The sequence below is a fragment of the Pristis pectinata genome, chromosome 3, assembly GCF_009764475.1.
Source record: "Pristis pectinata isolate sPriPec2 chromosome 3, sPriPec2.1.pri, whole genome shotgun sequence".
Lineage (NCBI taxonomy): Eukaryota > Metazoa > Chordata > Chondrichthyes > Rhinopristiformes > Pristidae > Pristis > Pristis pectinata.
In genome coordinates this window covers 63,338,947-63,355,894 of record NC_067407.1, presented here as the reverse complement: position 1 = coordinate 63,355,894, position 16,948 = coordinate 63,338,947, and the positions used below count along the sequence as shown (strand labels likewise).

The 16,948-nt window shown below is 41.1% G+C and overlaps 1 protein-coding gene across 10 annotated transcripts in view; it reads right to left on the bottom strand.

Moving 5' to 3' along the window:
- Nucleotides 1-10,183: 10,183 nt before the first annotated feature.
- Nucleotides 10,184-16,948, bottom strand: part of ralgps2 (Ral GEF with PH domain and SH3 binding motif 2) — a 385,220-nt gene continuing 378,455 nt past the window's right edge. For 7 of the 10 annotated variants that reach the window (XM_052010754.1, XM_052010755.1, XM_052010750.1 and 4 more), the window contains one exon: nt 10,184-11,275. In XM_052010754.1, the coding sequence (XP_051866714.1) occupies nt 11,246-11,275 (30 nt within the window). In that variant the 3' untranslated portion in view covers nt 10,184-11,245. The remainder of the gene's footprint in view (nt 11,276-16,948) is intronic. The other 3 variants (XM_052010759.1, XM_052010756.1, XM_052010760.1) reach the window with 2 other exon arrangements.

Here is a 16,948-nt window from a genome sequence, read left to right as displayed (position 1 = left end):
GGTACAGCAACTGAAAAATCAAATTCACCACAAACTGCCTGAAGCTAAAAAAATCATGACATCTCCTTGTAGACATGGTATTGATCTTGAGAAAATGGGTCACATGGTTGAAAATGAATTGAATGTTTAGGGAGTCATAGCCTTTGTAATTTGTATAGGGTTTCAAGTTCTCAAGGGGAATTATAAAGAACCATGAATGCAGGATTTCACTTTCTGAACCTTAGGGAAAACCATAAACCTTGCAAAACCCCTTACCCATTCCCTTTGATGGCCTCCATTCAAGGAAAACAAGATAACATCTCTTCTCTGTGACCAACAGCATCAGTGTCTTTTCCCTGGTGCACAGTAAACTCAGTTATATGGCAAAGATCAGCACTGGTGGCCTTAATGATCTGTCAGGTATCATGGTGTTTGTGACTTTAACCTCAATGAGCAGAATAGTCCAATCATGGGTATATGGTAGGAGCGCTGCCTACAGAAGCTCAGGGTTCTTGTCACTACTGACAGAAAACTTTTCTTATATTGCCCTTCAAAGGGAAGAGCTGGGGATAGGGGCATGACTTCCAATGGACTCTTCAGTAATAGGTTTACAAATGTGAGATCTCTCCTTTAACCTCCTATTCCCTCAGGGACCCCAGGCATGTCTGCCCTTATTTGAGGTCTGTCTGTAGTTCCAGCTCATGCATCATGCCCAGAAGGACCATCACCAAAGCACTCATGACTGAGTAGTAGTAATTGGATAACTGGCAGTGGAATTTACCCCAAGTCATTCAAACAGACTTCTGATTCCCCCAGTAGCCTCCAAAGTTCAATACAATACACTGCAGAAGTATCAAATAGTTCTGAGCTGCAATGAATGGAACAACTTTGAGTGCTCAAGAATGGTTCTAAAGCAGCTATCAACACCAGAATCAAGTGTTTTATTCTCTATAATGTCACTTCTCATGTCCCACTGGTGAGAAGCCTTGTGCATTAGTGTATATCATGCTTAGAAAAGCCAGGTTAAACTTGAGCTTTATGCTCTGTTCAACATGACCTCATTTTCATGAGCTGCATGTAAAAACATGAAAATTCAATCATCTTATGCTGATAAACACAGTCCCATGTAATCAATTTCTATACTGTGCTTGGAGTTGTATGAGACAAAAGCAATATAAAGCTGACAGCGTAGTGAAATGTCCAAGGTATTTCAAAGGAGCAATTACCAAACAAAATTTGCCACTATATTATAAGGAGACAGTAAAAATACAGAGTATGCTGGAAAGTCAGGGAGCATCTGTGGAGAGATAACCGAGACATTAATCATAAAGGTACCCAAAAACTTGCTCATACAATTCACTTTTAAGGAGTGTATTGAAGGGGAGAGGGAGAGACAAGTAGGGAGGAAATTTCTGAGCAAAATACATAAATGCCATTGAAGGAAACAACAGAGACCAGAAATGGAGGTGTACAGAGATATCAGATAGTCATTAAATTACAGGAGCTGTGGGATGAGGATGGGTGGATGGGTTGGTAGGGAGGGAAATGTAAATAAACAAGAATGAGAATTTTAAAAGCAAGTTATTGCTGGATGAAGAAATGATATACAAGCATTATGGCACAACACAGAATAGTGAATGATCAGGATTTCATCAGTGTTAGAATACTAGCAGAAGAGTTTTCTTTAAAGTCTATAGATGGAGGTCAGCTAAGAGAACCTTGGGGTAGTTGTGACCAGAGGCAACAAAGGCGTCGACAGGGGCTTCAGGAGCAGAAGAGAGGAAGCAGGGACAGAAGCAGGCATTATTAACAAATTGAAATAGTCTTAATGATTTCCCAAATATGTGGAGGCAAGCCCATCTCAGGTCACAGACAACACCAAGATTGTGAACAGTATAGCTTAGCTTCAATTCAGTAGTGAGGAAGAGAGTCAGAGTGACTATCGTTTGTGGTCCAGACTGACACTGATGGTTTCAGTTTTCCTAATAATTGGAAGAAACCTCTACTTATCCAACACAATAGGATGGTTGATTAAGCTTCAATCTTTGTTTCCATAGATTTGTTATGGTATTCCTGGAAAGTAGGTTGACTGAGCCTTTAAATTATACCATACTTGAGCAATAAGCAAATAAATAATATTAAGTGTTAGGGAAAGTGTGTAAATGAGTGAAGTCATATGAGAAAACCTTTAAGACAATTAAGATTTATGGAGCTATTTTCTTAACATTAATCACTGTTATGGGCTATATATTGGTATTCACTCTCTCTACCAATTACAATCAGACAGCAACTTAAATGGTTCTACCTCATTGGTGTAATAAACATTGGCTGCCATTTGAAATTTTGCTATAGTGGGAATCAAACTCAGGGCTCTAGATCAATGTACCTGAACTGTGGCTGTCAGTCCAGTAACTTTTCTATTATGCAACTATACCAAATGATTGATCCAATAACGAATGTTTGGGGAATAAAAGCTAAAAATTAGTGGAATATTTTCTTCAGCTTTGGGCTTAGGTTCTCGGTATAAAAAGTATCTTAAGTCATTGATTCCGATGGGGCCAATTTTTTTAGAAGTAACTTCAATTAGCAAATAAGAATTGGTTTAAACCATATAGGTGGACATGAGAAACCAAAGAGGTTTCATGACTCTTTCAGCATGGCCCCACAAATCAGTAACATCTTAGATGATTATCTCAAGTTCACATTACTGTCTAATCCTCAGGTAGATCAATTTTTGTCCTATCAAAAATCTATAGATCTCAGATCTGTATAAACAACCGAGTACCTATAGCGCACTGAGAGAGAATTCCAAAGACATTCTAAAAAGAAAAAATTCTCATCTCCTAGATGTCTAATCCCTTCATCTGAGTTTCTGTCTCTGGTTCTTCAGCCAGAGAAGAAAGCCTCACAAAATCTTGAATAGCTCAATGAAATTTTTATCAACTCCCATGTTAGAACAAAGTGGGTGTGGTTTCATCTGGAGAACTTCAAATGGACAGCAAAAGTCAAACGATAATTGGAATTTGGCAAGTTGGAGGAAGGAGGTGATACTCAGATTTTTTTTAAAATCAAGATTGAAGTACAAAGAAGTGAACAGAGGGCAGGGTTTATCCTAGCTATTTATTCAGAATGGAAAGGAAGTGCTGATTTGTTAATTAAACTGCAAATGGTAAAGAAAACACAGAAAAAGAATCGGGGTAATTAAATCAGGGCAAATAACTAAAATGAAATAAAGGTTTGTTACATCATGGAGGGTCAGCTGAAACTTACAGCTGCAATTCATGACCTGTGGGAACTTCAGGATACTTAATGGGTTCTGGCGGACCACCCATGTAAAAATGGCCTCTAGTTGTTTAAACTCAGGTTAGGACTTCTGAGCCTGAGGGGCAGCTAGACCTATTGAGAAACAAAGGGAAGCTGAGAGTTTCCCAGTGTTCCAGATGGTGGAAACCCTACAATCTCAAGAATTCAGGATAGTAAGTGGTGGCCATCCAAAAGAGGTAGGAACTGAAAGGTCTCTCTTTCCCAAAGCAAGGTTTGAGAGATTGTTGCAGGTGATGAGACCTTGAGGGAGTACAGAACACAGAACCATGGGATAAAAGGACCAAGAAAAAAGGTGAGGAATTCAGTAGTTATGAGGATTCCATGGTCAGGGAGCATATGGGTTTTTCTGTAACTCTGAATGTACGTCTTGCATTATGTTGGCTTCCTGGCCAGGGCAAAATATCACAGGGATTGGGCAGAACATTCTGAGGAAGGAACAGGATGAACCAGCAGCTGAGGTTTGTGTTGGAATGGCAGGGGATACATTGCAATCCTACAGGCAGAGTTTCAGGAGCCAAGGAACAAGCTATAAAGTCGGATTTTGAGGGCAGCAATCTCTGGATTACTTCCAATGAGAGTGACAGTAGAAACGGAAAGATCAGGCAGAAGGGAATGCTTCAGATTCTTGGGGGCACTAGGACTATGAGGGACCTGATCCAAGATAGACAAATTGCAGCATAAACAGGCCTGGGACTAATGTTCACTCTTGTGGAAAGGATTAAATTAAATTAGCAGGGTGATGGCTATCAGCATATGGTAACATAAAAGAAGTGCACAAAGGGAATGTTAGGTAGTGATAGAGAAAGAAATACTACAGTATTAAGTTGAAGTAGACTCAAAGAATACAAGGAATAGAAAAAGGAGTTCAAAATGCATGTGCATTAATATACAGATTCCAGAGCCGCAAATACAATAAGTCAGTTTGGATTAGGATACAGCTGTATAACTGGAAAAAAGACTCAAAAAAGACTGAACTGAGGAATTAACATTCAGGATACAAAGTGTTAATGGAAAATAGGGAAGGGAAAATGGAACTGGGTCCTAATTAAGTAAGATATAATCGTGCTAGAGGGAAACTGGAGCCTCATCAAAGGAAGATTGATCGCTATTCTGAATGAGCTAAAAATTGATAAAGAAATGCCATAAAAGCTTGCTGCATGTTGCATCCTAAATTGCTGCAGGAAGTAAGGGAGCAAGTGACAGAGACCTTGGTCATAGCAATGCATCCATAGGTTTGGGATGCAAACTGAGGACAAGGAGACTGCAAATGTTACCTTGATTTAAAAAAGGCATGGGGTAAATTCAGTAACTATAGACCTTGGTGACGGGAACGTTCTTAAAACAACAATCAGGGACAGAATTGGCAGTCACTCAGATTTTGTAGATTGGCTAGAGAAAGCCAGCATGGATTTGTTAGAAGCAAATTATCATTAACAAACTTGATAACATTTTTTGATTAAGTAACTGAGGGTTGAAGAGGGAAATGTGGTTAATGTGCTTCCAGAAGGCATAAGCCACATAATTGTCATTAAGTTTGGAGACAATGTAATGACAGGGGCTGCACCGGCATGGATAGAACATTGGTGAAGTAACAGGAAACAGAGAGGAGGAAAGTGTACAGTGAAGTTCTTCAGTGGTTGCTATGAAGATCACTGTTTTTCTTAACTTTTATTAATGACAGGAGTAGAACATAATTTCCAAAATTGCAGATGACATAAAACATGGAGGCAGAACCAAACGTGAGGAGATGTAAAAAGGCTGATGGAATGGGCATATGGGAGGCAGATGAAATACAAAGTGTTAAATTCTGGCAGGAAGAATGGGGAGAGGCTAGAAAGAAACAAAACTAGAGCTACAGAGAAATAGAATTCTGGGGGTATATGCAAATAGTTCACTTAAGTTGGCAGGGCTGACTCAAAGTGGTTAAATAAGTCGTGGACATCTTAGGCTTTCCAAAGAGCAGCACAGAGTACAATATTGAGGAAACTGAAATGAACTTTATAAAACACTACTTCTGCCACAACTGGAGTAATGTGCTCAGTTCTGCGTATCAAAATTTACAAAAAATGCAAAAGCTTTTTGAGGAGTGCAGAAGAAATTTAGTAAAATGATTCCAGGGACAAGGGATGGATTGGAGAAGCTGGGGTTGCTCTCCTTGGAATGGAGGAGGTTGACAGGAAAACCAATGGAGGTAATCAAAATCATGGAGGGCTTAGACAGAGTAGAATCTGGGGAGGCATCAAGAGTTAGGGGATATTGGATGATGGTAATTGGTGAAACAATCGAAAATGACATGAGGAGAAGTTTCCTTTCCTCACGGTTAGTGGGTGGTAGTGGAGAGAGAGATTTAATTGCAGAATTCAGAAAGGAACAGGATAATGTCAGGAACGGAGAGAATTTGCACTGCTATTGGAAGAGGGCAAGAGTGTGGGACTAGTTGCATGCTGTTACATATAACCAGCATGGACACAATGGACCAAATGGCCGTCTTCTAAGCTGTCCCCATTGTTATTCAGGGAAACATACCAAATCAATTTTTAAGCAGGGGCTACATTTCTCTGTATGCGTTTGGAGTAACTTCTCAAGTGGTGAGTACACAGGGATGTTAAATATTTAAATCCAAGTAGAGGACTCTCCTGTTATAATTTTTTTTTGAATTTCAGAAATTCAGTTGGTGATAAGAAATTGGAGATGATCTTATTTTATGTTGAATAATGGTAAAGAAACTACATGTCCATCTTGTATCATAGGGAGCCATAACACCATAAAAACATGACTGATTTTGTCCCTCAAAACCATTTCCCTGTCCAAACCCTTCCTCTTTGATATCCTTGGTCCTAAAACAAAATCAATCCTCACAGCTTTGTACATCCTCGCAGGCTGAGAATCCATGCCCTGTGGGCTGTGTATTTCTAAAGATTCACAGTAATCTGAATGTAGAAATATCTTACTGTAGTCTTAATTGGTCCACCCTTTCTTCTGAGACTCTGAGCCTTTGTTCTACAGATGAAAGAGTTATGCTGTTGGCCCCTGTACCATTCTGAACCATCGACCCTCTAATTTTCCTGGATGTCGATACTGCTTGTTTTTCATTGTGACACTGAACTACTGGCAATCCAGGCAGTGCCAGTATGAGTCAGCACATAACCAAAGAAAGCACTGCTTTGTAATCTGTCAGCAAGCCAGACAGAAGCTTCTTTTGCAAATTTCCATTGCGGCCTTTTTCTCTTTCACTGCTGAAATTGCAAACTCACACTACAAGTTTAATGACATTTCACTATCCTATCCTGGCTACATCCTTCAGTCTGAGAAGTTGCTTGATCACCAGGAATAACAAAACTCAACAGCATTTTGTTCTCTCATCGTGCCCCTAGAGGTGAATGGGAATTGATTTTCTTCTACCTTAGCCTGTAGACACTAAGCTTGAGTAAATCACCTCAATGGTCGTACCAACCTGGACCTTCTACGCCTGCATACTTATTTTGTTCTCCCTCATAACATGATTTCATGTGGGAACAAAGCACCTTTGAGTTGGGACTATGCTTACATATGGATCTACCAGGATATGGTATTGCAGGCATATGGTTCTACTGGGCTATAATTCCATTTGGCTAGGTTACTGCACAGGCATAATTCTGCTGGTGTGAAACCATTGAAGGATGGTTCTATTTGACTTCACATCTGTGCAGAGCTATAGTGCCTAGGATACGGTTCCAGATGTAAGACTAATGGAATATGGGTCTACTGAGATATGTTATACTTGGTTGTCTGGGAACTTGGCACTGTTGTGGCACAGTTAAGATGATTTTAAGAAAAAACTCCTTCATCCTCCCACATGGAAAATCTTGCCTGAAGAGTACCTTGTATCTCTGCTGACCTCTAAAGCATCATCAACAGTCCAGAGCATTTTTCCTTTATTTACTTGGACAATAACTCCTGAAGGATGGGGATTAGAATTTCATATTTAGCCACCTGCCAGTCACAAATGGGGTATGTACCTTTAAGGCTGACTTCATCAGATTGCACAAAGACCTGTCACCTAGTCTCCCTAATGTCCAATGAAGCCAAAACCATACAGGCTTTGTCAATGAGGTGGACTGCTGAACTCCTCTGCAATATCAGCCTGAAGAACAAGTAGTGTGTGAGTGCTAGGGGTTGTGCCCATACCTATGGCTGAAAATAATGATTACGTGTGAGTCAGATAATCCGTTGTTTTAATGAAATCACATCTCATTCTCTTGAACTCACTGAGAATAAGTTAATCTTACTCATTCAGCAATCTCATCATTCCAGGAACCAATCTCATGACACCTAATGCACATAAAAATCTCTCAGGAAATGAATATTTATTAATTCTTACCATTTAAAAATATTGGACCACATCTTGCTGTCAACTCCTGATTGTTCCAAACATTCCTGAGTCTGATCTTATGGTTGATAATTCAGATGAAGATGTTTGCGCCTAGAACACTGATTTGAGGAACTCCTGCAGTGAGGGCTCTTGGTTGAGGCGGCTCATCTCCAACAACCATAACTATTTGTCTTTGTTTTGTGTACGGTCTAAGCTTGAAGAAAGATTTCCCCTCGGTGCCCACTAACCTAATGTGTTACAAGTAAATGTGGACAATTTTACATCAGAATTCTCAACTGAAAATACAGAATGGAATAATATCAGATCGCTTATTTGGCTATTTCTCTTAAAATACTTGCTGAAACAAATTCAAGCATTCATTGTGGAGAAGATCGCTTGTAACTTGACACAATTACCACGATACATATTGTAGCCATGGAACTTCCTGAAAGACTACTTTCAAAAATGGGGAAAAATCTGTTCCAGTTAAGAAAATAGAATAGAATTTCAAAAGTTGAGTTCAATGCATGAACATTAGTACATCATTTGATTAACGTACACAGCAAAAGGATGAATTTCTACCGAGCACTCATGGCTGAGGAAAAAAGGGGATCTGAATCCACTGAAGCTTTGGTGAACCAACTCAACTTATTCCATGATAATACCAATTTTTTTTTCTTTTTAATCCTTTGCCATTATTTTGTGAAATCCATATTTAATATTGAAGAAGGCTGAAATTAATCCATCTTGTCTCCTCTTACTTCAGGTTTGTACTTAATATTCTCCTTTAGTGGATTCAGTGAAATATCTTTGATCCATCAAAACTCTATTCTTCACTTTGAGTCATAGAGTTATACAGCCCGGAAATAGGCCCTTCGGCCCAACTGGTCCATGCTGACCAAGATGCCCCATCCAAGCTAGTTGCACTTGCCAGCATTTCGCCCATGATGTCCTAAAACTTTCCAATTTATGTACCAGTCCAACTATCTTTTAACAGTTGTTATTGTACCTGCCTCAAACACTTCCTCTGGCAGCTCATTCCAGATAGATATCACCCCTTGTGTAAAATTAATTGTCCCTCAAGTTCCTATTAAATCTTTCCCTTCACACCTTAAACCTATGCCCTAGAGTTCTTGATTCCCCAATCCTGGGAAAAAAGACTGAGTGCATTCAACCTATCTATGGCCCTCATGATTTTATACACCTCTGTAAGATCACCTCTCAGTCTTCTACACTCCAAGGAATAAAGTTCCAGCTTGTCCAACCTCCCCCAATAACTCAGTCCCTCAAGTCCTGGCAGCATCCTTGTAGCACCCTTCTATATTCGATTTAGTTGTTAGTCTTGAGATGCCAAAATCAAGATACCAATTAAAGCAGGCCAGAAAACAGAAAGAGCAGACTCCTGTTGCAAAGAGAAACTTACAGTAGACTATGATCTATCTCTGGCCTGCAGTCACTACCGTCTTTTGCTTGACCTGGTGCCACATTCCTGTACATAGGGTTCTGAAAAATAGTGGCCTTGCAAGCCAACTGCACCAAATAATGGAAATATTTGCTTTAAGATCTTCAATATCTACACTGGAATGAGCATCACTGGTATCTCCACCCAATTTCAGAGCTTCAAACTAATGGCTTATATCAACTGTACTAGTTAAATTATGGATATAGTAATCCCTTAATCATCTAAAACATTGAAACAATAAGTAAACAAACCCAACACTGATTATTTTTCATATTACTTATTTAGTTTAGGCACTGTCCTCACTGTATATCATTTGCTGACATATTCAAATGAGGAAAATGACCATTTTCCTTCTTTTGGGTAACAGGATATTTACTCTTCAGAGAAACTATGCAATCTCTCTCACAACGGAATTTTTATTGCTCATGTCCAAGGTCCCAGTCTTTGTTCATTCCAATCCTTTGGTAACTGGGTTAACATCAAGGACTCAAATAGATATGGAGAATGAAACTGACTGTCATTTCATAACAATTGCTTTTCCATGCTTTAACAAAGACTTGAAAGCCTTTATATCTAATGCACCCCTTAACTATTCCCCAAATTATCACCTCTGTCAGTTTTGTGAAGTATTGCTTTTGGATTGTGAACAAGCATGGTTGGGAATGTTCAAAAGAAGAATGGTGAAACATCTGGTTCCCACATCTATAAACACAGCATTAATGAGTAATTCTAGCTTGTATTCTAATGGAGCAAATCTGACTTAAAAAGACTTGCATAAGAACAATCATTCAAGTCATACCTCTGGTGGAAACTACATTAGGTTAGGCTCCCATTATTATAATTTCTGTAATAAATGTATAACCCATTAGTGATGGTGTGAATTTTGGTTTGGATGAAGAAGTAAAAATACAGTAAGAAAATAAGCAGAAGAGAAATAAAATGACTACTTGGCTTAGTGTAGGACCCATTGTGTGCCTTCATGTAATTGAAGGCCTCAATTGCGGGTACATTTTAGATCTTGCTTCTTCATAACTTTAGAATGCCTTCCTGATTATATTTGATTGTGGAAACAACATTAAACGGCCATATAAGCTGCTTGCACTTGCAAGACATTTATTGAGTAGGAAAACTTTCTGTAATCTGTACCTAAAGAGTTTTTAAACTTGCTTGTGCAAACATACACACACACACACACTACATCCAGAGTCGTGAAAATGACATCAGTCACACAAAAAGCATTAGAAAGATACCATCAGGTTCAGTAGTACTTCAGGATTACTTATTAGAGACTATGTGTTAGCAGAATGTGAGAGTTCAAAGCAAGCTGCATACATTACTGGAGAGATTGAGAAAAATATACAATAGTCTAATGGCAAATCTGAATGTTCATAGTACAAAGTTACCACAGGTAGGTTTTTTCATTCAAGATTGCAGCAGGTAATAAAATCCACAGGAAAATTGTTCACATTGTAAAAATTAAAAAAAAAAGAAAATTACATGGGTACAAAACAGTTCAGTTAAAAAACACTTTTCCAACAAAATAAAATATTTTAGGTATTAAAAACCTATGGATGTGCAATTATTCTACATGGTAATACTGTTGACTACACAGATTGCTCATTCCATTTCCATACCCAACATGGGTTAACTAGACTAGAGCAAATAAGCAGAATGAATGATGAAAGGATAGGAAATGCAAAAAAAAAGCTAATTAAGCTCTCCCAAAACTGTTAACTACAGTAACTGTAATCAAGCTGGATTTTCTGTATCAAAAAGCCCAGCGTTACTGGTTATAACATGTACACTATTTGGTGTAACAAATCTTTTACTTAAGGCAGTGGTTCCACAGGGCAGTCAGTGCAATTGGGATGCACAGTTCTCAGAGATTCAGATCGTTTATCAAATGCTTCTCAGCTGCTCCAGGGCAACCGCATTATTGCCACAAAGTCCTAGTGGTTGGTGCTTTGATACTGTGAAGCTAGTGCTCCAACATGAAAATATTAAGCACATCCCTGGCTTCAATCCTGGCACAGAAAGAACAAATGTGGAACTCTTCCATGAGGTCCTTTCATGAATTGCATGCATTCATCAAGCCTGCATCCAAGTCTTGAATTATGCCACTGTTTCGGTCATTCAAAAGACATCAAGTTTGCAGGGACCTGAGGAGATAAAATTTTAAATCACAGAATGAAATAATTATACAACACGAGGACTATAAATCTGTTGCACCAGCAATTCTTAAGAATGTGAACAGATTCCTTTACAGGAGCATCATCAAGCCAAAGGAAGAGATACCAGTGCAGACATCAAAAGCTCATTCAGAGTTAGGCTTTAAGAACTGCCTTAAAATAAAAGAGATACAGAGAGGTTTACAGAAGATACACCAGAAGTTAGGGTCTCATTAGCTGAACTTCCCATTAAAGTATGAGTTATACAGTACGGAAATAGGCCCTTCGGCCCAACTCGTTCATACTGATGAAGTTGCCTACCTGAGCTAGTCCTATTTGCCTGCATTTGGCCCATAAGACCTTCCTATTCATGTACCTATCTAAATATCTTTTAAATATTCTAACTGTACCTGCCTCTACTCATTTCTCTGGCAGCTTGTTCCACATACCAACCATGCTCTGTGTGGAAAAAGTTATCTCTCAAGTCACCTTTAAAATTTTTCCCTCTAATCTTAAATCTGTGCCCTCCAGTTTTAGACTCCTCTAACCTCGGAAAAAGACTGTGACCAGTCACCTTATCTCTGCCCTTCATGATTTTATATACCTCTGTAAGGTTATCCTTCAGCCTCCAACACTCCAAACAAGAAAGTTCAAGCCCTCCAGTCCCAGTAACATCCTTGTGAATCTTTTCTGTAACTTTCAGTTTAATGACATCCTTCCTGTAGCCAGGCAACCAGAACTGCACACAATACTCCAAGTGTGGTTTCACCAACATCATGTACAGTTGTAACAGGATGTCTCAACTCTTGCACTCAGTGCCTTGACTGATGAAGGCAAGTGTTCCAAACGTCTTCTTCACTATCCTGTCAACTTATGTCGTCCCTTTCAGGGACCACTTTCTCAGTTGATCTTGATCCTGCTGTAATCTTGATCCTGTTGTAATCCTGAGAAACTTTCTTCGCTGATCACCCATTCCACCAATTTTGTGTCATCCACAAACTTATGAACCATGCCACCTTTATTCTCATCCAAATGCTTAATATAGATGACAAACATTGGACACATGACCGATCCCTGTGGCACACCAGTAGTCACAAACCTCTTAGCTGAAAAACACCCCTCTACTACCACCCTCTGACTCATACACCAGGTCAATTTTGTATCCAATTGGCTAGCTCACCCTAGATCCCATGTGATCTAACCTTCCGGGCTGGTCGACCATGCAGGACCTTGTCAAAAGAGCTTGCTGAAGTCCATTGAGACAACATGTACCACCCTGCCCTCGTCAATCCTCTTGCTCATCTCTTCAAGAGACTCAATCAAATTCATGAGACACAATTTCCCATACACAAAGCCATGAAGACAATCCCAAATCAGTCCTTGCCTTTCCAAATGCAGGTAGATTCAGTCTCTCAAAATCCCTTCTAGTAACTTTCTCACCACTGATGTTAGGCTCACTGGCCTCTAGTTCCCTGGCTTGTCCTTGCAGCCCTTCTTAAATAAAGGAACAATGTTAGTCATCCTCCAGTATTCTTTCATCGCACCTCTGGCTAACAATGATACAAATATCCCTGCTAGGGCCCCAGCAATTTCTTTCCTGGCTTACCATAATGTCCTGGGATACACTTGGTCAAGCCTCGGGGATTTAAACTTTATGCACTTTAAGACTGCCAGCACCTCCTCGTTTGTAATATGAATATGTTTCAAGAGATCACTATTCTCTTCCATAAATTCCCTAGCTTCCATGGCCTTCTCCACGGTAAATACAGACATTCATTTAAGACCTCGCCCATCTCCTGTGGTTCCACACACAGACAGCCACATTGATCCGTAAGGTACCAATTCTTTCCCTGGTTACTCCTTTGCTCTTAATATACTTTTAGCATCTCTTAAGATTCTCCTTTTCCTTGTCTGTCAAAGCTATCTCATGTCCTCTTTTTACCCTCCTGATTTCCCTCTTGTGTACTCTTACATCCCTTATACTCCTCAAAGGATTTGCTCGGTCCCAGCTGCTGATACCTGACACTTGCCTCCTCCTTTTCCTGACCAGAGTCTCAATATCCTTCATCATCCAGGGTTCCCTAATCCTGCCAGCCTTGCCCTTCACTCTAACAGGAACATGCTGGCCCTAAACTCTCTGCATCTCACTTTTACACAACTCCCACTTGCCAGTCATTCCCTTTACCTGCAAACTTACTCTCCCAATCAACATATGCAAATTCTTGTCTAATGCCATCAGAATTAGCCATTCCCCAATGCAGGACTTTTAACTTGTGGACCAGTCCTATCTTTCCCCATAATAATTTAAAACTAATAGAATTATGGTCAGTGGTCCCAAAGTGTTTCAATCACTTGCATTGACCAATAGGAGATCGAAAGATTCCCCCTCTCGAGTGGAACCATCTACGTAATGCATGAGAAAACTTTCCTGGACATATTTAACAAATTCCACCCTACCCAGGCCCAGTCAATATTAGGGATGTTATAATCACCTCCTATTACAACCCCACTATTCTTACAGATATTTGCAATCTCCCTACATATTTGCTCTCTGATTCCCGCTGACTATTGTGGGGGGAGGGGGGGGGTGCCTTTCGTACAATCCCATCAAAGTGATCACCCCCTGTGGTATTCAAATCAGGTGACCTTGACCTATAGTAGCAATTGAGATAGGACCTCCGTAAAGCTATCAGGGATGCCAAGAGACAATACCAGTCCAAAATTGAGTCCCAGAGCAGCTGTCAGTTGTGGCAGGGCTTACATGCTATGATGGGCTACAAACAAAGTCAGACAGCATCGCTTCCTGATGAGCTTAACAGATTCCATGCATGTTTCGAACTGAAGGGGAGTGGAATGTCACCATGTCACCACCCATCCCAACAGCCTCCAATGCACCTGAACCCATGGTCACCATTGCAGACATAAGATTGGTCTTCCAAAGAATGAACCTATGGAAAGCAATATAGCCTAGATGGTGTCCCCAGCTGTGTCCTCAGATCCTACACAGATCAGCTGGCGGGGGTATTTGCAGACATTTTTAACCTCTCCCTGCTTCAATCTGAGATTCCCACTTGCCTTAAGAAGACCACTATCATCCCAGTACCGAAGAAAAGCATGGTAACGTGCCCTAATGACTACTGACCAGTGGCTCTGACATCCACCATCATGAAGTGCTTCGAGAGGCTGGTCATGGCACACATTAACTCCAGCCTCCCAGACAACCTTGACCCACCGCAATTTGCCTACTGCTGAAACAGGTCTACAGCGGACACCATCTCCCTGGCTCTACGTTCATCTCTGGAGCATCTGGACAGTAAAGACACCTACGTTAGACTATTGTTTATTGACTACAGCTCCACCTTCAGTAGTATAATTCCAAGCAAACTCATCTCCAAACTCCTGGATCCTTGACTTCCTGACCAACACACCGCAATCAGTAAGGACAGGCAGCAACACCTCTGCCAAGATTATTCTCAACACTGGTGCCCCACAAGGCTGTGTGCTCAGCCCCTACTTTGCACCCTATACACTCACAACTGCTTGGCCAGATTCTGCTCTAACTCCATCTACAGGTTTGCAGATGACACCACCATAGTGGGCCGAATCTCAAACAACGATGAGTCAAGTACAGGAAGGAGACAGAGAGCCTAGTGACAGGGTGTCATGTCAACAACCTTTCTCTCAATGTCAGCAAAACAAAAGAGCTGGTCATTGACTTCAGGAAGGGGGGGTGGTGCACATGCTCCTGTTTACATCAATGGTGCTGTTGAGAGGGTTGAAAGCTTCAAGTTCCTGGGAGTAAACATCACCAATAGCCTGTCCTGGTCCAACCACGTCGACGATATGGCCAAGAAAGGTCACCAGTGCCTCTGCTTCCTCAGGAGGCTTAGGAAATTTGGGATGTCCCCTTTGACCCTCACCAATTTTTATCAATGCACCATAGAAAGCATCATGGCTTGTTATGGCAACTCCGCAAGAAACTGCAGAGAGTTGTGGACACAGCTCAGTACATCACATAAACCAGCCTCCCTTCCATGGACTCTTCTACACTTCTTGCTGCCTCAGTAAACCAGCCAGCATAATCAAAGACTCCACCCACCCCGGCCATTCCCTCTTCTCCCCCCTCCCATCGGGCAGAAGATACAAAAGCTTGAAAGCACATACCACCAGGCTCTAGGATAGCTTCTATCTTGCTGTTATTAGACTATTGAACGGTTCCCTAGTATGATAGATGGACTCTTGAACTCACAATCTCCCTCGTTATGGCCTTGCATCTTACTGTCTGCCTGCACTGCACTTTCCCTGTAACTGTAACACTTAATTCTGCATTCTGTTATTGTTTTCCCTTGTCCTACCTTAACGCACTGTTGTAATGAAATGACCTGTATGGATGGCATGAAAAACAAGTTTTTCACTGTACCTTGGTACATGTGACAATAAAAAAAACAATTCCATTTCCTTCTTCCTTCCGAATTCTACCCATATAGCCTCACAGAACAATTCCCCAGGAATTTCCTCTCCAGCTACTGCCATGATATTCTCTCTAATCAGAAATGCAACTGCACCTGCCCAACCTTTAATCATGTTTCTTTAATAGCCCTAATATTCCAGTTCCATGTACCTATCCATGCCCTAAGCTCATCTGCCTAACTTGTCAGTCTTCCTACATTAAAATAAATGCAGCTTCGTATATCGTCCTTTCCTTACTCCATGACCTGGTCCTGTCTGTCATGTCCACAGAACTTGTCCGCTTTAACTTCTATAATTGCCTTCACTTTCTCAACTGCCACACCCCTGCTTTGGTTCTCAACCCTTGCCAGACTAGTTTTAAACCCTCCCAACTAGCATTAGCAAATCTTGCTGCCAGGATGTTGGGATCCCCCTCCAGTTCAAGTGCAATCTGTCCCTCGTGTACAGGTCACCTCTACCCCAGAAGAGTTCTCAATGGTCCAAAATCTGAATCCCTCCCTCCTGCACCAGCTCCTCAGTCTGCATCCATCTGCTCTATCCTCCCATTCCTACCCTCACTAGCATATGGCAATGGGAGTAATCCAGAGACTAAAGCACTTGAGATTCTCCTTTTTAACTTTCTGCATAACTCCCTACATTCACTCTGCAGGACCTTATCCCTTTTTCTACCAATGTCATTGGTACCAATGTGTACAATGACCTCTGGCTGCTCACCCTCCCCCTTGACAATATTCTACAACTGCTTGGAGGCATCCTTCACCCTGGAAAACATACCATCCTGGAGTCTTGTTCACAGCCACAGAAACTGCTGTCTGTCCCCCAAACTATTGGGTCTTTACCACCACAGCTCTCTTTGCCTCTACTCTCCCCTGCTGTGTATCAGAGCCAGTCAGTCGTTGTGCTACAGATCTGGCTACTGCCATTGCTCTCCTCTGAAAGGCCATCCTCCTCAACAGTATCCCAAACAAAATACTCGTTCCTGAGGGGAATGGCCTTGGGGGAATCCTGCACTCTCTGCTTATCCCCTCTACCTTTCCTGGTGATCACCCAACTACCTGCTGCTTGCACTTTTGGTGTGATCACCTCACTGATACTCTCAGCATCATGTATGCTCCTGAGCGAGTTCAACTGAAGTTCCAGCCACTCGAGGTGGTCAGCCAGGAGCTGCAGCTGGGCACACATCTGACAGGTTCT